A 17066-nucleotide genomic window follows, 5' to 3' on the forward strand; every position below is an offset into this window, starting at 1 on the left:
TAATTACTCTGTGTTATAAAAGTTTACCAATCGTCTTATGCTATGGGCAATTTAAAGATTGCTTAGAAGCTTTAGCCCCAATTTCACCAACGTCTGTTAGTGTTAACAGCTTATTAAAATGTCATGTCTTCTCTTTCATTCATAAGAAAAACGAAAGAGGTAACGTAATACTAATGCGAGCGTTAACTTTAACAGTCGTTGGTGAAATTGGGGCTTAGTCATTGTTGAGAAAAATCGATATCGCAAGAGTTTGACAATGTATGGTGCTTATGTCAAAATTTTGAATTAATTACAAAAGTCCGTGCATTTAAGTAGTTAATGTTCCATGAGTGCGGCAGTTAGCGTGCTTACACACGGCGCCGCAGCGCCAGCGTTTTTCGCCGCCGCGGTAAAGAATCTCCGCGCCGCCGCCGCTGGCAGCGCCCTGTGAAAAGGGTACAAGGATGAGTATGCAGCGGCGCCGCCGCGGTGGCGGTGCCGCTGCTGCTGCGGCGCTTGTGTAAACACGCTTAGATATTTAGAAATTTTAATATTACATTAAAATGATCTCTCTGCTATCAACCCGATAGATTTCACATTATATAGTACCAATCAGACGCCGCGCGCCGACTTGGTTTGCTTGCAGCCTATGATATCTATATATATAAAAATCAATTGCTGTTCGTTAGTCTCGCTAAAACTCGAGAACGGCTGAACGGATTTATCTTATCTTGGTCTTGAATTATTCGTGGAGGTCTAGGGAAGGTTTAAAAGGTGAGAAAAATTCGAATAATTGCCGGGAAAATCCTCAAAACAGCATTTTTCTATTTCCCATACAAACGTTTTCTAAATAAAATGGAGAGTCAATTTGTAATTTATTACCGCTGCATAAAGTTCAAATTCGCGTGCGCGTTGGAGGACCTAATATCGCGTTCTGAAACTCAACAAAAGTGAAAGTGAATCGCGAACGCGACAAAATTGCATAGTCTCAAAATACATAGTACATAAATAAACACAATTTTAGCTAACTTCAGTTGTTACTCTGTCCGATTATTTTTTTATTTTAGCTAACTTAAGTTGTTACTCTGTCCGATTATTTTTTTAATAAGACTATATAGAAATCGAAAGATAAATCTATATATATATAAATCAATTGCTGTTCGTTAGTCTCGCTAAAACTCGAGAACGGCTGAACGGATTTATCTTATCTTGGCCAATTTTGATGAAATTTTTTGTGTGTGTTCGTGGAGATTCGAGAATGGTTTAGATTTACAGTTTGGTCTACTGGAAAATGTTTTTTCAATTAATTTCTTATTTATAAGGAGTTGTTGATTTTGGAATGTTTTACATTAGATCCGGCGGACGGCGTTATCATCGCATTCAATATTATTCTATTTCAATTTTAGTTTGTCCTGACAGATGGTGCTACGATTAATTTGAAAAAAATTTTGTTATTCAATTCATGTGCTGATTAAAATATTAAATAAATAACACATAGGCTACAATTTTAACCGACTTTCAAAATGGGGGAGGTGTTATGTTCGTTTTCTTATATTCAACGATTACTCCGCCGTTGGTTAACCGATTTTCAAAATTTTTCTTTTGGTATATAGGGTATCATCCCAATTTGGTATTATATTCAGAAAAGTGATGATCTGATGAAGGATCCATAAGTAATCGAGGGAACTCCTCAAAACTTATAGGGAAACATATGGTGACTTCGGTTTCGTGAGAAGTATTCTAAGCATATGCTACCAACAAGTAAGATTTTGCACCGAGATATACCTGGTATACTGTGGTTCGGAAGGTGCTGAGAGAATTCCTGATTCTTTATAGATACAAGTTTGGGAGTTTCGGCGTTGTTTTAAGAACAGAAAGCATATGCTACTATGCAAATTACATTCTTCATCATCATCATCATCATCATCACTACCATATCATAGTCTTTTAGATCGAGACTCGAGTTTGTCAAGCGATAATTAAAAAAAATCTATATCTACCTAATATTATAAACCTGAAGAGTATGTTTGCTTGAACGCGTCAATCTCAGAAACTACAGGTCCGATTTAAAAACTTATCTCAGTGTTAGATAGATCATTTATCGAGTAAGACTCATCATTTATCGAGAAGGTTATATTATATTATTACTCTAAGACTAATACGACAGAAGAAACTCAGGAAAATGTGGGAAAAACGGGGGAAATATTTTTTATGGGAAAATGTACCTACGGATTCTGTAAAATTTCTAATTTACGCGGGCGTAACCGCGCGGGACATCTAGTTATATTATAAAAACATCATTGCTTGCAGCCATAATATATATTTTATACCCCCTTGGCCCATACCTACGACAAATAAAAACTAAGGAAATGTAACTCCCATACCTACGAAAAATAAAAACTAAGGGAACGTAACTCCCATACTACAACTGTTTTGCATTTGGTTCCTTTTGGACACTGACCTCCATTATACAAGTACGCATGGAGGTCAGTGCTTTTGACACACTAAAATATGACAATAGCTACGAAACACTCACTCACGAAACAAAGCCGTTGACAATTATAATTGTTACTTCTATAATTAACTAAGTACACAAAATTCTTGATTGTATTCGGTTTTTTTGTATCTTGCGGAACAAATTTTTTGACACAGGGCTTGTTTCACCACTTCCTGATAAGTGACGAAGAGGCTATCCAACAATTAACTTGACAGATCAAGTATGGAGAATCAGTCAAGAAAGTTGTGAATAGCTTATTCGGCACTTTATCAGAAAGTGGTGAAACCTAGGCCCTTACTCTTCCTTGTTACATGTAGCCCCTTAGACCAGAGTTGGGCAAAAAGTAATTAGATTAACGATTACACAATTACAAATACATTGTAGTTGATTACAAAATAATCAGATTGATGAAGTAATTGTGCACCTGAAATTAACTAGTACTTGATTCGAATGTAATTAGAATAAATTTTAATCTAATTCAAAGTCAAATCAAATTCGTTTATTCAAAATAGGTTTTACAACACTTTTGACGTCAAAATACAATTTTTTACAGTTACATAGTTACAATTTTATATTTCACATAATAATTTATTACAATTATATTATTATATTTTTATTATTATTTAAACACAAGTAAATTATTACCTTAACTATAAATTAATTACTTATGCTAATACATATGTCAATATTATAGCATTATGTTATGCTAATATATAATTATGTCAATATAACTAAGTATGTCATTTTGCTATTTCATTATCTATTATATTATTATGTCATTATAAAAAGATTTCCAGAATGTGTCAAAGTGCAGATTTAAATAATTATTACACCCATATCTCTTTGTCATCAATATAATCTTGTATCTTATAATAAGCTTTTGATATAAGAGTCATTTTAATTTGTTGCCTGAATTTAGTCTCCATTAGGTCAGTTACGCTAGTCGGAATTTTATTATAAAATTTGACACAGTTTCCCATAAAAGATTTTTTAGTTTTACTAAGTCGATATGTTGGTACCTGGAGCTTATTTTTATTTCTAGTATTATGCTTGTGATAATGACACTTTCTATTAAATAAACCCATGTTCTTTCTAGTATATATAATTACTTCATATATGTATAATGATGGCAGGGTTAGTATTTTAGCTTATTTAAATTGTTCCCTTAGAGATTCATTTCTCTTCATATTATATATTGCTCGTACTGCCCTTTTCTGTAGTATGAATATGGAATCGATGTCTGTAGCTGCTCCCCACAATAAAAGACCGTAGTACGACATCACACTATGAAAATACGAAAAATATACTAATCTGGCAGTGTGTCTGTAAGCTGGCAAATTTTTCGAACGGCAAAGGCGGCTTAATTTATCTAACAGACTTTCAATGTGCTGGCCCCATTGAAGCCCAGAATCTAATTTTATTCCTAGAAAGGTTGTAGTTTTCTCTACATTAATATGTATATTATCTATTTTTACTAATGAATTCACATGTTTTACATTAGGCAACGAGAATCTAATGCGATTAGTCTTACTAGCTCTTTAAAACCAAATTGTTAGTATTAAACCAATCCCGAACTTTGTTTAATGTATTATTAACTTTTATTAAATCACTATCCGTGCGGCAAATTTTAAATAGCAGAGATGTATCATCAGCGAATAGAACGGCTTCTGCGTATAAATCAATCATGTATGGTAAGTCGTTAATATATGCCAGAAACAGGAAAGGGCCCAAAATTGAACCCTGAGGTACTCCTATTTCAATGTTTGCACCAGATGACATATCATCTCCAATAACAACTTTTTGAGTCCTGTCTGATAAATAATGAGATCTAATGAATGATCACTGATGCCGTAGAATTTAAGCTTTGCTATAAGTAATTTATGATCAACGCAGTCAAATGCTTTAGAAAGATCACAAAATATCCCTATAACATCTTGTGACCTCTCCCAAGCATCTAGTATTAGAGATATTAACTTAGCACCAGCACACGTTGTTGATTTCCCTTTGGTAAATCCATACTGACGGTCATGAAAAATTTTAAATTTATTAAAATGTACCAATAATTGATTGAGCATAATTTTCTCAAATATTTTACTTAACGATGGCAAAATAGAGACCGGTCTATAATTGTTAGGATCCGTCTTACATCCTGACTTAAATAAGGATATTATTTTACTAATTTTCATAAGGTCCGGAAAAGTTCCACTTTTTATACTAGAGTTAAATACGGCTGCTAATACTGGCGCAATCTATATATACTGGCGGTATCTATAATAGGCGCTAGCACTTTGACTGTTAGACCCCAAGAATCTTCTGTATTTTTAATTTGAAACATTTTAAATGCTTTTTTAATATCTATGTCATTAATTGTTTTAAATTTAAATTCATCATCTATAATTATTATATTAAAATTATCTTTTAAGTAACCTAACGCTTTCTCGGTAGATGGTGTAAGTTCTTTGGTAATAGCATGAGGTATACGGGTAAAGTATTTCTCAAAATTTTGAGCGACTTCAAACTTGTCCGTAATTAGATCGTCATCGATTTTAAGAATTATTGCATCATCATTATATTTATGTTTACCAGTTTCAATTCAAGTTGCTTTGATTTTGTTTTTTGAATTTACTATGTTAGTACGGATTTTATTAGATTTTACTTGCATCGAACATTTTTTAAATATTTTAGAATATTGTTTGACGTAATTGAGAAATGATTCGTCCCTACAGTACGCTTTTTTATCATATAACTCATAAAGTGTGTCCCTACTTTTCCTAAGTCCTTTAGTGGCCCAGTCGTTGAATAAATATTTGATCAAATTCTTTTAAAATGTTGTCTAAAAGGTTACTGAACAATATATCTGGGTCGTTGTCAAATTTAATAGTTTGTAGTAGTGTGTTGTTTATCCTTTCCTTAAATAGTAACATTTTTTTATCCGTAATTGGCCTAACTTGAACTTTTACTGGTTTATTTTGTAATTTTTTCTCTAATTTTACTATGAGTGCTTTATGGTCTGATAATACACCACCTATAACCTTCTTATCTAAAACGTTACTATTTGTCATAAAGTTATCAATGCATGTTGCAGATGTAGGTGTAATTCGCGTGGGTTCTTGAAAAAGGTGTACCAAATTAAATGATTTAAATAGAGCTAAAGTATTATTTTTGTGTACTGATTCTACCAAAATATCAACATTAAAGTCTCCGCAAACAACAATTTGTTTATTACAGTTAAATAATTTAGATAATATAATCTCCATTGTAGATAGAAATTCATAAAAATCAGAAGACGGAGGTCTGTAAATACATAAAAATAAATAATTATCTATTTCTGCACATGCCGCTTCACATATTCTTTCTACGGAGCAATTCTCAATATCTCTACGTTGCTTATATTTGATTCCATTTTTTATTAAAATTAAACATCCTCCTCCTTCCGCACTTACTCTATTATATACACTTGCATTTTGAAATAATTAATATTGCTTTGTTTCAGCCAGGTTTCCGTAAAACATAATATATCTATTTTATATTTATCTATAAGTAATTCAATGTCTAGTATTTTGCCAGAGAAGCGGTTTACATTTTGGTGTACTATTGTTAAGCAGTTATAATTGCAGTACTTCTCTTTTGTCTTAATCATAAGTTTAAATTTTGAACACTTTGTACATTAGTATGAGTAGCAAAATTTGCGTTATTGACATTATTGTCCGTTCTAGATAAAATCTTATTATTCATATTAAATGCTAACAAGTTAGCTATGTGTCTTAAATACCTTTTAGACAGATACGAAGTATCTGATGGCAGTGTAAAATTTCTAATAAACTTATTAGTATCAAAAAAAATAAAAACAACACTATGATGCCATATTAATTTATTTAATAAATTATTAAAGTAATAGATTTTACTATTCTGTTTCTGAGATAGTGATACAGAATATGGTAAAGCACAGTAAATTATGTTTTTACCAAGTACAGTTTTCAGCATTTCAAAACCTTCAATCATATCTTGTTTTGTCAATTTTAAGCTGTTACTTATAAATATTACAATCGTGGTTTGAGAATCAGTACTACTTTTCTTAACATTTTTAATTATGTCAATAAAAGAACATCCTGGAGAACAATAATTTACTACCTGACCCTTTACATAGCTATGTAATAATGTTCCAAGACCTTTTCCAATAGAGTCTGAAAAAACTATTGTTTTCGTTGACATAATATTGCTATTTTTGTGAGAGATACACAGCTTTTCCTCCAGCCTCTGCGAGGGCAAAGACTTTTCGTTAGGATGTATTATGTTACATGAGCATGATTGTTTTTGTTGTAGCGAATCAATACGATCAGCATTATATTGACCTAAATCTATTAGTTCAGTCAATGAACCTATGTACCCTTTAATTTCATTTTGTGCTAGCTCATATTTTAGCGTTATATTTCTAAGCGATTCCTCTAGAGACAGGATGTTTGAGTAAAGCTGTTGTGTATCTCTCTCATACTCGCGCAAGCACTGGTTAATTTCATTTTCTAAATCTTTGGTCCGGTTAGTCAAACTAATATTAGTTTTGCGCAGTTGCGTAGTATTTAACCAGTGCTTCTGCTTTTTACATATTTTGTTAGTTTTTTAATATGAATTTATTATTTTTTATATATTTCTTAATTCTATTGCTTCCTTTGAGAACCATACTAGGTTTGCCTTTGTTGTGTGTGTATTCCTCAGGAGATGAGAAACTCGCCATGTCTTTGTAGTGAATAGTATCTATTTGTCGGTCTTTCAGGGAGTATAGGTGATTAAATTCATCAAATAATTTGATTGTGTCCTCTTTCTTTGAGATGTTTTTTTCATGCTGAAGTTTATTTATTAGCTCGTAAGCTTCACGTAGTTCATCTTCTAGTGTTTTATTGCGGTTTAACACTTGTTCATATGAAGAAGTACATTCGTCAAATGAATTTACAATCAATTGCAGTTTATCCCTTTGTTCCTGCGTATCGATTAGCTTAGTGTAAAGCTCGCTAAGTTCACTTTTTAGTTGTGAGTTTTTATTTATAATTTTTTCAATTTCTACTTCCCCTTGTCTTTCTTGAACTAGTTTATCGCATAGTTTCTTGGACTCTTTTAATTCAAGGAGAACAAGCTTTTTACGTGGGAGAGCCATGCTTCGGCACGAATGGGCCGGCTCGACCGGAGAAATACCACGTTCTCACAGAAAACCGGCGTGAAACAGCGTTAGCGCTGTTTCGCCGAGTGAGTGAGTTTACCGGAGGCCCAATCCCCTACCCTAATCCCTTCCCTACCCTCCCTTATTCCCATCCCTACCTTCCCCTTTTCCCTTCCCTTCCCATCCCTACCTTCCCCTTTTCCCTTCCCTTCCCATCCCTACCCTCCTCTATTACCCTATTCCCTCTTAAAAGGCCGGCAACGCACCTGCAGCTCTTCTGATGCTGCGAGTGTCCATGGGCGACGGAAGTTGCTTTCCATCAGGTGACATCCGAGAGGGTCCGAGACAGGCGAGACGAGGCGAGCGCACCCATTTACACTCTCGCACTCGGGCCGCCTCGCTGTGTCTCGGCGAGAGTGTACAACCGACATTATACATGCGTTTTACGTATGAACCGTTAACACGGTGTTTAACTTAAACACGTTTTCATAGAAGAAATCTGTGCATAGATGTCAATATACTGTGGGTGGAAGTAGGTGGAAAAATATAAATGCGTCGCGTGCACAGATGTCGCGTCGCTTCAACTCTGTGCCCGAGATAATGTGAGTTGAGCCTTCCTAAAAAAAATATTATCAGTATATGTATTAGCAAAACAGCATAATAAAGAAATATTGCTTACTGCTTAGGTACTGTTTTTGAAAAATTGTAATTAAAACAAAGAGAACACATTCCAAAATTATAATTACACCCCTATTAGTAGAGAAAAATTATAACATACATAATAATATGCCAAGATAGCAAATAATATGGAATTCGTAATGAATAACCTCTTAACTACATAGTTAAAATATCAAATAAAAATAATTGGTACGCAAGGAATAATATTTATATTTGACAATAACATTTAAATGCAACTAAATGTCCCTATAATACATATTAACATTATCCCAATTCAGCTACTTGAATCAAAATATTATACTTCATTTCGATGCAGTCTTAGTAGTTGGGGAGGGGAAGAGGGGATTTCGGGACAAGCATGATAACCAGACACATGTCGGAAGCCTATACAAGCCTTAATCTGACACGCTCGTGTCAGATTAAGGCTTGTATAGGCTTCCGACATGTGTCTGGTTATCATGATATAGAAATTAGATTTCTCGCGTGCGCGTGGTGGGTAAATGTTTTTTTTTTTAAATATTGAAATGTCATCGGATCTGTCAGATTAAGTAGATGTTTAGTATACCCCAAAGAAGCTTCCTTAAAAAGCACTGACGATTCAAAGGTAAGCCTGTAGGGACATTTTGAAATATAAAAAATAAAGCTTCATATTTTCCTAACTAAGCTTCGTAAATATTTTATTTTGCACTAAACTAAATGATTTAGTCTTTGTTGTTTAAAATATATTTATAATTTACCTAAATAAGCAATTTTCTGAATATATTTTCTTTTTCAAAACTTTAACATGGCTGCAGTTTCTGAACCCACCGCTAAAATAAAAAACGCTCTTATTATTTTTTATCAGTTTTACCTAATGCAAATTTAATTTTAATTTAATTTAATAATAATTTATTTGTTTCAAATCATATTCATTGAGAAGCTTATAAATAAGGCATATTTAATTTCAATACGAGATCAGTGATTTTAGCGTTGGGAGCTGCACTAGTTAAAACTGTGACACAGCTTCCAAAATGCAAAAAACCTACTAGGTTTCCATGACGTTCGAGTGACTACACAATCAGCACCTTCCCCTTCCCTACTAATTACTATTATAGTACCTACAATAAAAATACAAAATGGTATTCTCATAAAATGTCAAACCATCATGTTAAGAACATTCTGATTAGTCATCTACAAACTGTTTGGTAGGGATTGAAGCTGTTTTAATTATGTTGGATTAAAAAGCAGAACTAGACTAGTATAAACTCAGCAATAACATAAATACTTTGAATAAGTGTCAGCAAACATTAATTAACCATTAATCATAACAGTAGGTAGTGTTTACTATTATAATATCAGTAACAATATTGACTATTAAATGTAAAAAGTTGATACATACCCCTTACTAATAAAAAATGTGATACATTGTTATACAATATTTTGTCCTTATCTAACTACTTTTTCAATGTATCTGAAAAAACAAAACACAGCTTCTAAATTTGTATGTACAAACATTTTTATTAGTAAAGGAGCATATTTTTCAATTATTATATATCATTTAGTTTAAATATTTGCAGAGATAGAACACACATTATTCTGAGCTGTCTTGGGATAATTCTTCATCTTCATTATCATCATGTCTTATGTATTGTGAATCATTTTTATCACTGGCTGAACTTTTTTTATGTTTACTTATTGTTTTCTCAACTTCAGAGTTGTTCCAATCCAGTGTCATATCATCCAAATAATTATCAAAATCCACCAAAATCTTGTTACTCTTGGTACTCAATAGCCAAACTATTAATTCAATGTCTGGAAGTGCTGTAAGAAATTGTTAACATTAATTATTATTTTTAAAGAAAAAATTGTAATGGCATTGTGCTTTCACAGAAAGCATATTTCATAATGTCTTATTTCTACATTATCTTTCCAAGTAATTTTTTAACAAATAATAGCATTTATCAAAATATAGTAGCAAAAATTATAACTGAAAAATTACCAATTAGCATATTTTTAGGCTTGATTTGTTTCCATTTGGAGTCACTGTATCTGAATCCTTTTAGACCTTCTTTAACACTTTCTGGAGGCAAGAAATTCTTATTGTCAACCTGTAAATAAATAAGGAGATGTTATGCTAATAACTGATATAATTGTTTTTTTATGTAATAAGAGGGCAAACAAGCAAGCTGGTCACCTGACGGAAAGCAACTTCCGTCGCCCATGGACACTCACAGCATCAGAAGAGCTGCAGGTGCGTTGCCGGCCTTTTAAGAGGGAATAGGGTAATATGGGAGGGTAGGGAAGGAAATAGGGCAGGGTAGGGAAGGGAAAAGGGTAGGGGATTGGGCCTCTGGTAAACTTGCTCAGCGAAACACAGCGCAAGCGCTGTTTCACACCGGTTTTCTTGATCCCGTGGTATTTCTTCAGTCGAGCCGGCCCATTCGTGCCGAAGCATGGCTCTCCCACGTTGTAGGGAGTAAGTACATAAAGTACTCTCAAATTAATAATATGCATGCAAATCTTTGCTAATTGTCGTAATCACGAAAACATCTGAATCTATGAAACGTAAGAGCCCCAAACAATGCATTTGCATTTTGCACCTTGTTCAAAGGAAATAGAAGTAAATATCATATAGCCAGTCCGGCTTTAAATATTATTATTAATTATTGAAGTACACATGGCTTTTGTGAGAATTTCATGTGCCTACCTGTTCTGATCATTGATACCGAGCAAAAAATGCCCGGAGCCCCCCCTTAAATATTTAATTTATTTTGTTTTTAGTATTTGTTGTTATAGCGGCAACAGAAATACATAATCTGTAAAAATTTCAACTCTAGCCATTACCATTCTTGAGTTACAGCCTAGAGACAGACTGACAGACATCGAAGTCTCTGTAATAGGGCCCGTTTTTACCCTTTGGGTACGGAACCCTAAAAATTAAAGTGTTTTTAAACACAAAGATTTTTAAAATGTTCAAAAAAATTGCCAAATAAAAATTAACAATTATTGGTACATTACCACAACAAAAACAGCTTTTGGATAAAACTCCAGAATTTTATCTGCAATTTTTTGTGATGGACACCTCTCTGGAGTGTTTTCATAGAAATTTTCACTTGCAGCATAGTATCCTACGATCATTCTATTTTTCGCCTGAGTGTCCAAATCTACCTGTAAAATATTATTCAGTTATAGTGAGATTGCTGGTAATAAATAAATTTTTCAGACCAGACTGTAAGTAGATAAAAAAATATAAAGGATAGAAAAAGAACTCCCTAGTTCTTTTTCTAAATTTTTACTACTACAACATCCCTATGTTGAAATAATATTATAAACATTACATACATCTAGCTAGGATATTATATTATAAAAAAGGACATCTAGTAATTTTATATTCATAGTTATCAATAATTATCATTAGTATTTTCTTAAAGAAGCACAAAAGTTATTTACCTTTGTGAGAGCAATCTCTGCCATGGGTGCCAAGTTGTGGCTATGGTGGAAAAGTGGAACGGCATCGACAATTACAAGATCATCCTTGTTCGCCTTTCCTTGATTTTCAGCAATTAACAAGCCATTGACTGCACAGTGTGGGTACTTTGCGGCGTGAAGAACAATTTTAGCGTGAGCAACAGTTTCTACGTATACATCACCCATTTTTTATGTTTTTGGTTCCTGTGATTTCGCTTTAGGTAAAAATCGCACGCTACTTCTTTACCATTTGTCCAAAAAAACAAGCAGTTATAGAAATATTTAAGTAAATTAATCCAAATTCAGCTTTTCACGAATTTCTCACGATTTGACAATGACATAGGAATGTGAAAAAATAATCGATTATGAAAAAAATCGTTTAAAAATCGATTTTTTCTTTAATAAAAATCGATTTTCATACGCGATTTTTTTGTTAAAAATAATCGATTATTTTATAGTCATGCAAAATCCGACATTACGTTTGGAGTTTGGACTTCTGGCTCGGAGTCGGAGGCTCGGAGCCCCGAACGCGAACTGCCAAAGTAGAAAGTTCATACTATCATAGCTCCAAAATATTACATTAACGCCATTTGTGCATCTATGATGGCGTTTCTTCTGTGCTTTTGAAACAGTTTAGTTGATTCATTTTAATTTTCAATTAAGTAGAATCTAGATGGAGTTCGTCGATGAGAAATTTTCTTATTTTTTCAATTTGATTGTCAACCATTTTTTATTTTAATAACTAGATGGCGTAAACTGGGCAAAATAATGTAAAACTTGATACATGATTAATAATTTGAAACTTAAAGTGCTCGCCGTGCCGCTGCCATTCTGGTCTGCCGCGGCCCTAACAATAACAAAAAAATAAAATTCAATCAAAATCAAATTAATCAAATAAAAAAATAGAAATCTGTAGAGGCCGAATAGTTGGTACTTGGTAATATAATGTTTCTTTTTTAGGGTTCCGTAGCCAAATGACAAAAACGGAACCCTTATAGATTATCATGTCTGTCTGTCTGTCTGTCTTTCCGTCCGTATGTCACAGCGACTTCTAACCTGAATAGTTTGCGAGAGAGACTCTTCTAAAGTGGTAAAATGTGTTTCCCCTTCCCCCTCTAACTTCTAAAGTAGGGGCATGATAATTTAAAAAAATATATATCATGTACATTACTATAAAAACTACCAACGAAAATTGTTTTGAACGAGATCTAGCAAGTAGTTTTTTTTTATACGTCATAAATGGTAAACCTCAATTTAACTTTAATAATAAACCTTAATTTAACTTTTATTAAACCAAGAGGTACTTAATTAAAATACCAACTTTTTTATTTAATTAAATTAATATAAGTTAAGAAGATATTAATATTTTATTACCAATTTTAAGAAGGTACCTATTTTGTTTTGTTGATGTTATAGTGCAGCCGATTCAGGCGGTCTATGTTGAAGATGGGCTGATAAGTAATAATGTTATTTTTTTTTATTTTTTTTATAAAATTGGGGCCGTCTATGGACTGTTCGTCCATATTCTTTTTTTGTTATTTTATTATTTAGATTTTTCGCACCAAGGATAATTGAAATAATATTATGAATTTTAATTAATTGTGGTCCATCACGCCATGGACACTTTTCTTTTGTTTTTTTATATATATATATATATATATATATGTGTATATATAATTATATTTAATAGAATAGAGTATAATATGTTATACATATAATAAATAAATATACATATTTATTGTTTTATAAATTGCATAATAATAATATTAATGTTTTGAACGGTGAGGTCCCAGTCGGTGTGGCGGCCAGTAGATCCGACATTTTCCGATTTCCTTAGATTTTATGCTGCTCCACCCTTTGCCTTTAGATGTTGTGACATTGGCTTGGTGGAGAGGGGTCACTCAAGCTGGGTGGAGTTTCTAGGTTGTTAAAAAGATATCGTTCTGTGTCGAATCTACCCGCCATGTGGCTTAGGACTTTATCGTTCCTGTCTTTTATAGCCATTTTTATATTATAATCTTTTATGTGTTCGGTTGACACCTCCGTGGCTCTTTTTATGAAGCTTGCCACAGCGTCTCCATCAGTGTCAGTGTAATAGACACAGGTGTTAGTGTGCCGGGATATAGCTACAACTGCATGAGGAACGCTGTCATGGATTGCCAGCTTTCGGGACTTGGTCTGTATGATGATCACCGAAGGACTCGTTAATCCCTGAGCTTCATGGATTGTGAGGACGCGAGAGTCCGTTCCCGATCCATAGCCTGTATTAGTGAGGGCTGCTTTCTCCTCTTGTGTGTGGACAAGATACAGGGTATTTAGATCGGTTTTAGGTATTCTCGCTCCTGTATACTAATAATGTTATTTATGTTTTGAAGTGTGTAACAAAAATAAGTGATAATACTTTAGGGTGTGTACGTGTTCCTTGTAGAGAGTTCACTGTGAAAGTAGCAGCGCTGAAAGACGAATGTTTTTTTTACTTTTGTATGGGAAAACTCGTGACTCTCGGGCCCTTGCCCATACAAAAGTGAAAAAAAAACATCTTTCAGCGCTGCTACTTTCACAGTGAACTCTCTACAAGGAACACGTACACACCCAAAAGTATTATCACTTATATTTTTTGTTACACACTGTAGATATGTATGTCTACTTATGCCAGTATTTCTTAGAAAATGATTACCTTTTAATTACTGAAGAAAAGACTGGTTAGCTTTAATTAAGTTTAATTGAGAGTAAGAGTAAGAGTGATTAAAAATAATAATGAATAAATAAGGGTTTAGTTTATTGCAGTTCGCTAATATAGTACATATTAGCGAGAAAAACAATAAACGTAAAATAAACGCCATATAAGTACGTTTATTTTAAAACTATTTAGAAAGTTTGCAAAAATCGATTTATATAAAAAAATCGATTATTTTCTTAAGAAAAATCGATTTTTAATTAATCGATTATTTTTACTTAAAAAAAATCGATTATTTAAAAATCGATTTTTTATCTGCAAATTCACATCCCTACAATGACATGACATTTTTTTTAAATTTATTGGGAGCTGAATGACATGAGTCATGACATAACTGAATACTGATGTCTGATGACGTGCTGACTGATGACATTTAAGAAAAATTGACAAGTTTTTTTTTCTATACCCCACATTAAGCTAAAGCAAGACAAAGGGAGATCGCAGACGGCACACTTTTTCTAGGTTTTTGTGTGGTCGAGTCTGCAGCGCACATACAGTCTGCATGGCCGCGCTATGCAGACTGTATGTGCACCGCAGACTCGATCACACAAAATGTGTGCCGTTTGCGATTCCCTAATATCTATTAAATCTCCTCACCTGACACCTCACATTAAATTTTGACGCGTACTTGTATAATGGAGGTCAGGGGCCTATCAATTTAAAAAATTACTCAGCTGGTCGGACGTCGGTTGTCATTAAATGACATTTGTCATTTGTGATTTGACAGGCCAAATCAATTAAAATGTTTAATTATAAGTATTCTTTTGTAAATATATATTTTTTCCTGATCCTGTCCTGAATTCCTTTTTCCAAATTCCTCGTTTTTCGTAATAATTTAATTTTTTACATTGTTTTTCCCGTTCGTCATTGGCAATGTATTAAGTACATGCCATTAAAAAAAAACAAAAAAAATTTAAATGTACAGTTTATTGGTACTACGGGGCCATTTTTAAAGAAGAAGAATAAGACAGTTTACTGGTGTTTTTGTTTTTAATTTTTATCCAGAAAATCATCCATTTGCTACTAACAAGACTTAAATCTTAAAATTAACATGGGTATTTTGTAATCGCTATGGAGAGATACGACCCGTCGCAGTTAACAGAGTTCCCTCGATTCGAAGGAGAGGCGAGTCAAAGTGGTGTTTCTACGTTTTTCAATAAACTATGGAAGTTTCCTCTATTCTCACCTAGTGAGTCCTCCGACAATCTGGAGAACAAGGTGTCTGTTGAAGATGCGAAGCCTACAGAAGAGGAAAAGGAGAATTATGATTTAAAAACAGAAGTCAGTTACACTGGAGAACTTGAAGGACGAAGCTTGCCTAATGTTTTAAAAAGAATAAAGAGCCTAGTGGCGTTAGGTTCAGGGGTAAGTGAACATTTTTTGAAAACCGATCGATGAGTGACACTTAGCCAAATTTGCAGCCCTAGGTGATAGAGCTGTGTCCATGGGCAACAGTAATCACTTTCTATCAGGTGATGCATTTATATTTGAACCCCTATTCCATAAAAAAAACTTTATTCTTACCAGAACAGCACACTATATTATATTTCCAAGTATGAACACTATAATTATTGAAAATGATTATAATTCAACAAGGAACACTCTAAATTATAATATAAGTGTTCATTTAACACAATACTTTTTAAGGGTGGTACCAAGTATGCGGACACAGAGCTAGCTCGATACTGGATGCCAGATGACATATCTAAAGAGTGCTACGAGTGTGCTGCCAGATTTGGAACCTTGAGGCGAAGGCATCACTGCAGAGTCTGTGGACAAATATTCTGCTCACGCTGTTGTAGCCAACGGGTGCCAGGTAAATAAGTTTACAGCGGCCATATTAAAAAATATTTGTTTTTAAATGCAAGGCTTAACATAAATTAGTGATATTCCAGCCTGTCTATCATACGCCAACGAGATATCTCACTTTCGAGATAATTTAAAACTACTCGTCTCATAATGTCAAACTCTCGACATTATCTCGACAAAACTCGGTAAAAATGTGTTATTTCGATGATAGATCTACGCGAGAAAAAATGTTTGTCATGCTAGGGTCAATAGAGATGAAGAGACAAACCATCAAACATCGGGAAACATGTAGAGTGAGATATCTCATTGGTGTATGCTAGGCAGGCTGGGTGTGTATTATCTCTTGAATAGAGATGCAGTTCTGCTTTCACAGTGCATTCTAGACAAGGGACATATCACATAATATACACACCCTTAGGTAATATTACTCATTAATGTTACACCTTGTAAATGCCAATCATTATAGCAGTGCACATATTATGTATATTATTAATTTTTGCAGGTCAAATATTTGGATGTGCGGGTGGGTTGCGTGTGTGTACATACTGCTGCAATGTTGTGCTCAGCTATCTCCGAGAGAATGACATGACAGGGGAAATAACACCAGATCTGAGAACTTTACAGGAGAATCTACAGGTTACAAATTTTTTTTTTCTAAATATATATCATTGAAATTGTTAGCATTACAGCCAGCCCTACTGAGCTAGGAGTTAGTCAGTCAGTCAGGGATCAGTCAAGGGGTTTTATATATTTACATCAAAATAAAT

At 33.6% G+C, this 17066-nt stretch overlaps 2 protein-coding genes across 2 annotated transcripts in view; one reads left to right on the forward strand and one right to left on the reverse strand.

Moving 5' to 3' along the window:
• Positions 1 to 9706: 9706 nt before the first annotated feature.
• Positions 9707 to 12080, reverse strand: LOC121738680 (ER membrane protein complex subunit 8/9 homolog). The gene is made up of 4 exons (XM_042130898.1): positions 11736 to 12080; positions 11304 to 11453; positions 10285 to 10393; positions 9707 to 10106 (listed from the first exon to the last, which is right to left on the reverse strand). The coding sequence occupies exons 1-4, from the start codon at positions 11937 to 11939 to the stop codon at positions 9877 to 9879; spliced, it is 693 nt and encodes a 230-aa protein (XP_041986832.1). The 5' UTR covers positions 11940 to 12080; the 3' UTR covers positions 9707 to 9876.
• A 3391-nt stretch (positions 12081 to 15471) lies between these two features.
• Positions 15472 to 17066, forward strand: part of LOC121738811 (1-phosphatidylinositol 3-phosphate 5-kinase) — a 28359-nt gene continuing 26764 nt past the window's right edge. Inside the window, exons 1-3 of the mRNA XM_042131063.1 lie at positions 15472 to 15855; positions 16138 to 16306; positions 16802 to 16935. Of these exons, the coding sequence (XP_041986997.1) occupies positions 15562 to 15855; positions 16138 to 16306; positions 16802 to 16935 (597 nt within the window). The 5' untranslated portion in view covers positions 15472 to 15561. The remainder of the gene's footprint in view (positions 15856 to 16137; positions 16307 to 16801; positions 16936 to 17066) is intronic.

Source organism: Aricia agestis, chromosome Z, assembly GCF_905147365.1.
Source record: "Aricia agestis chromosome Z, ilAriAges1.1, whole genome shotgun sequence".
NCBI classification, from domain to species: domain Eukaryota; kingdom Metazoa; phylum Arthropoda; class Insecta; order Lepidoptera; family Lycaenidae; genus Aricia; species Aricia agestis.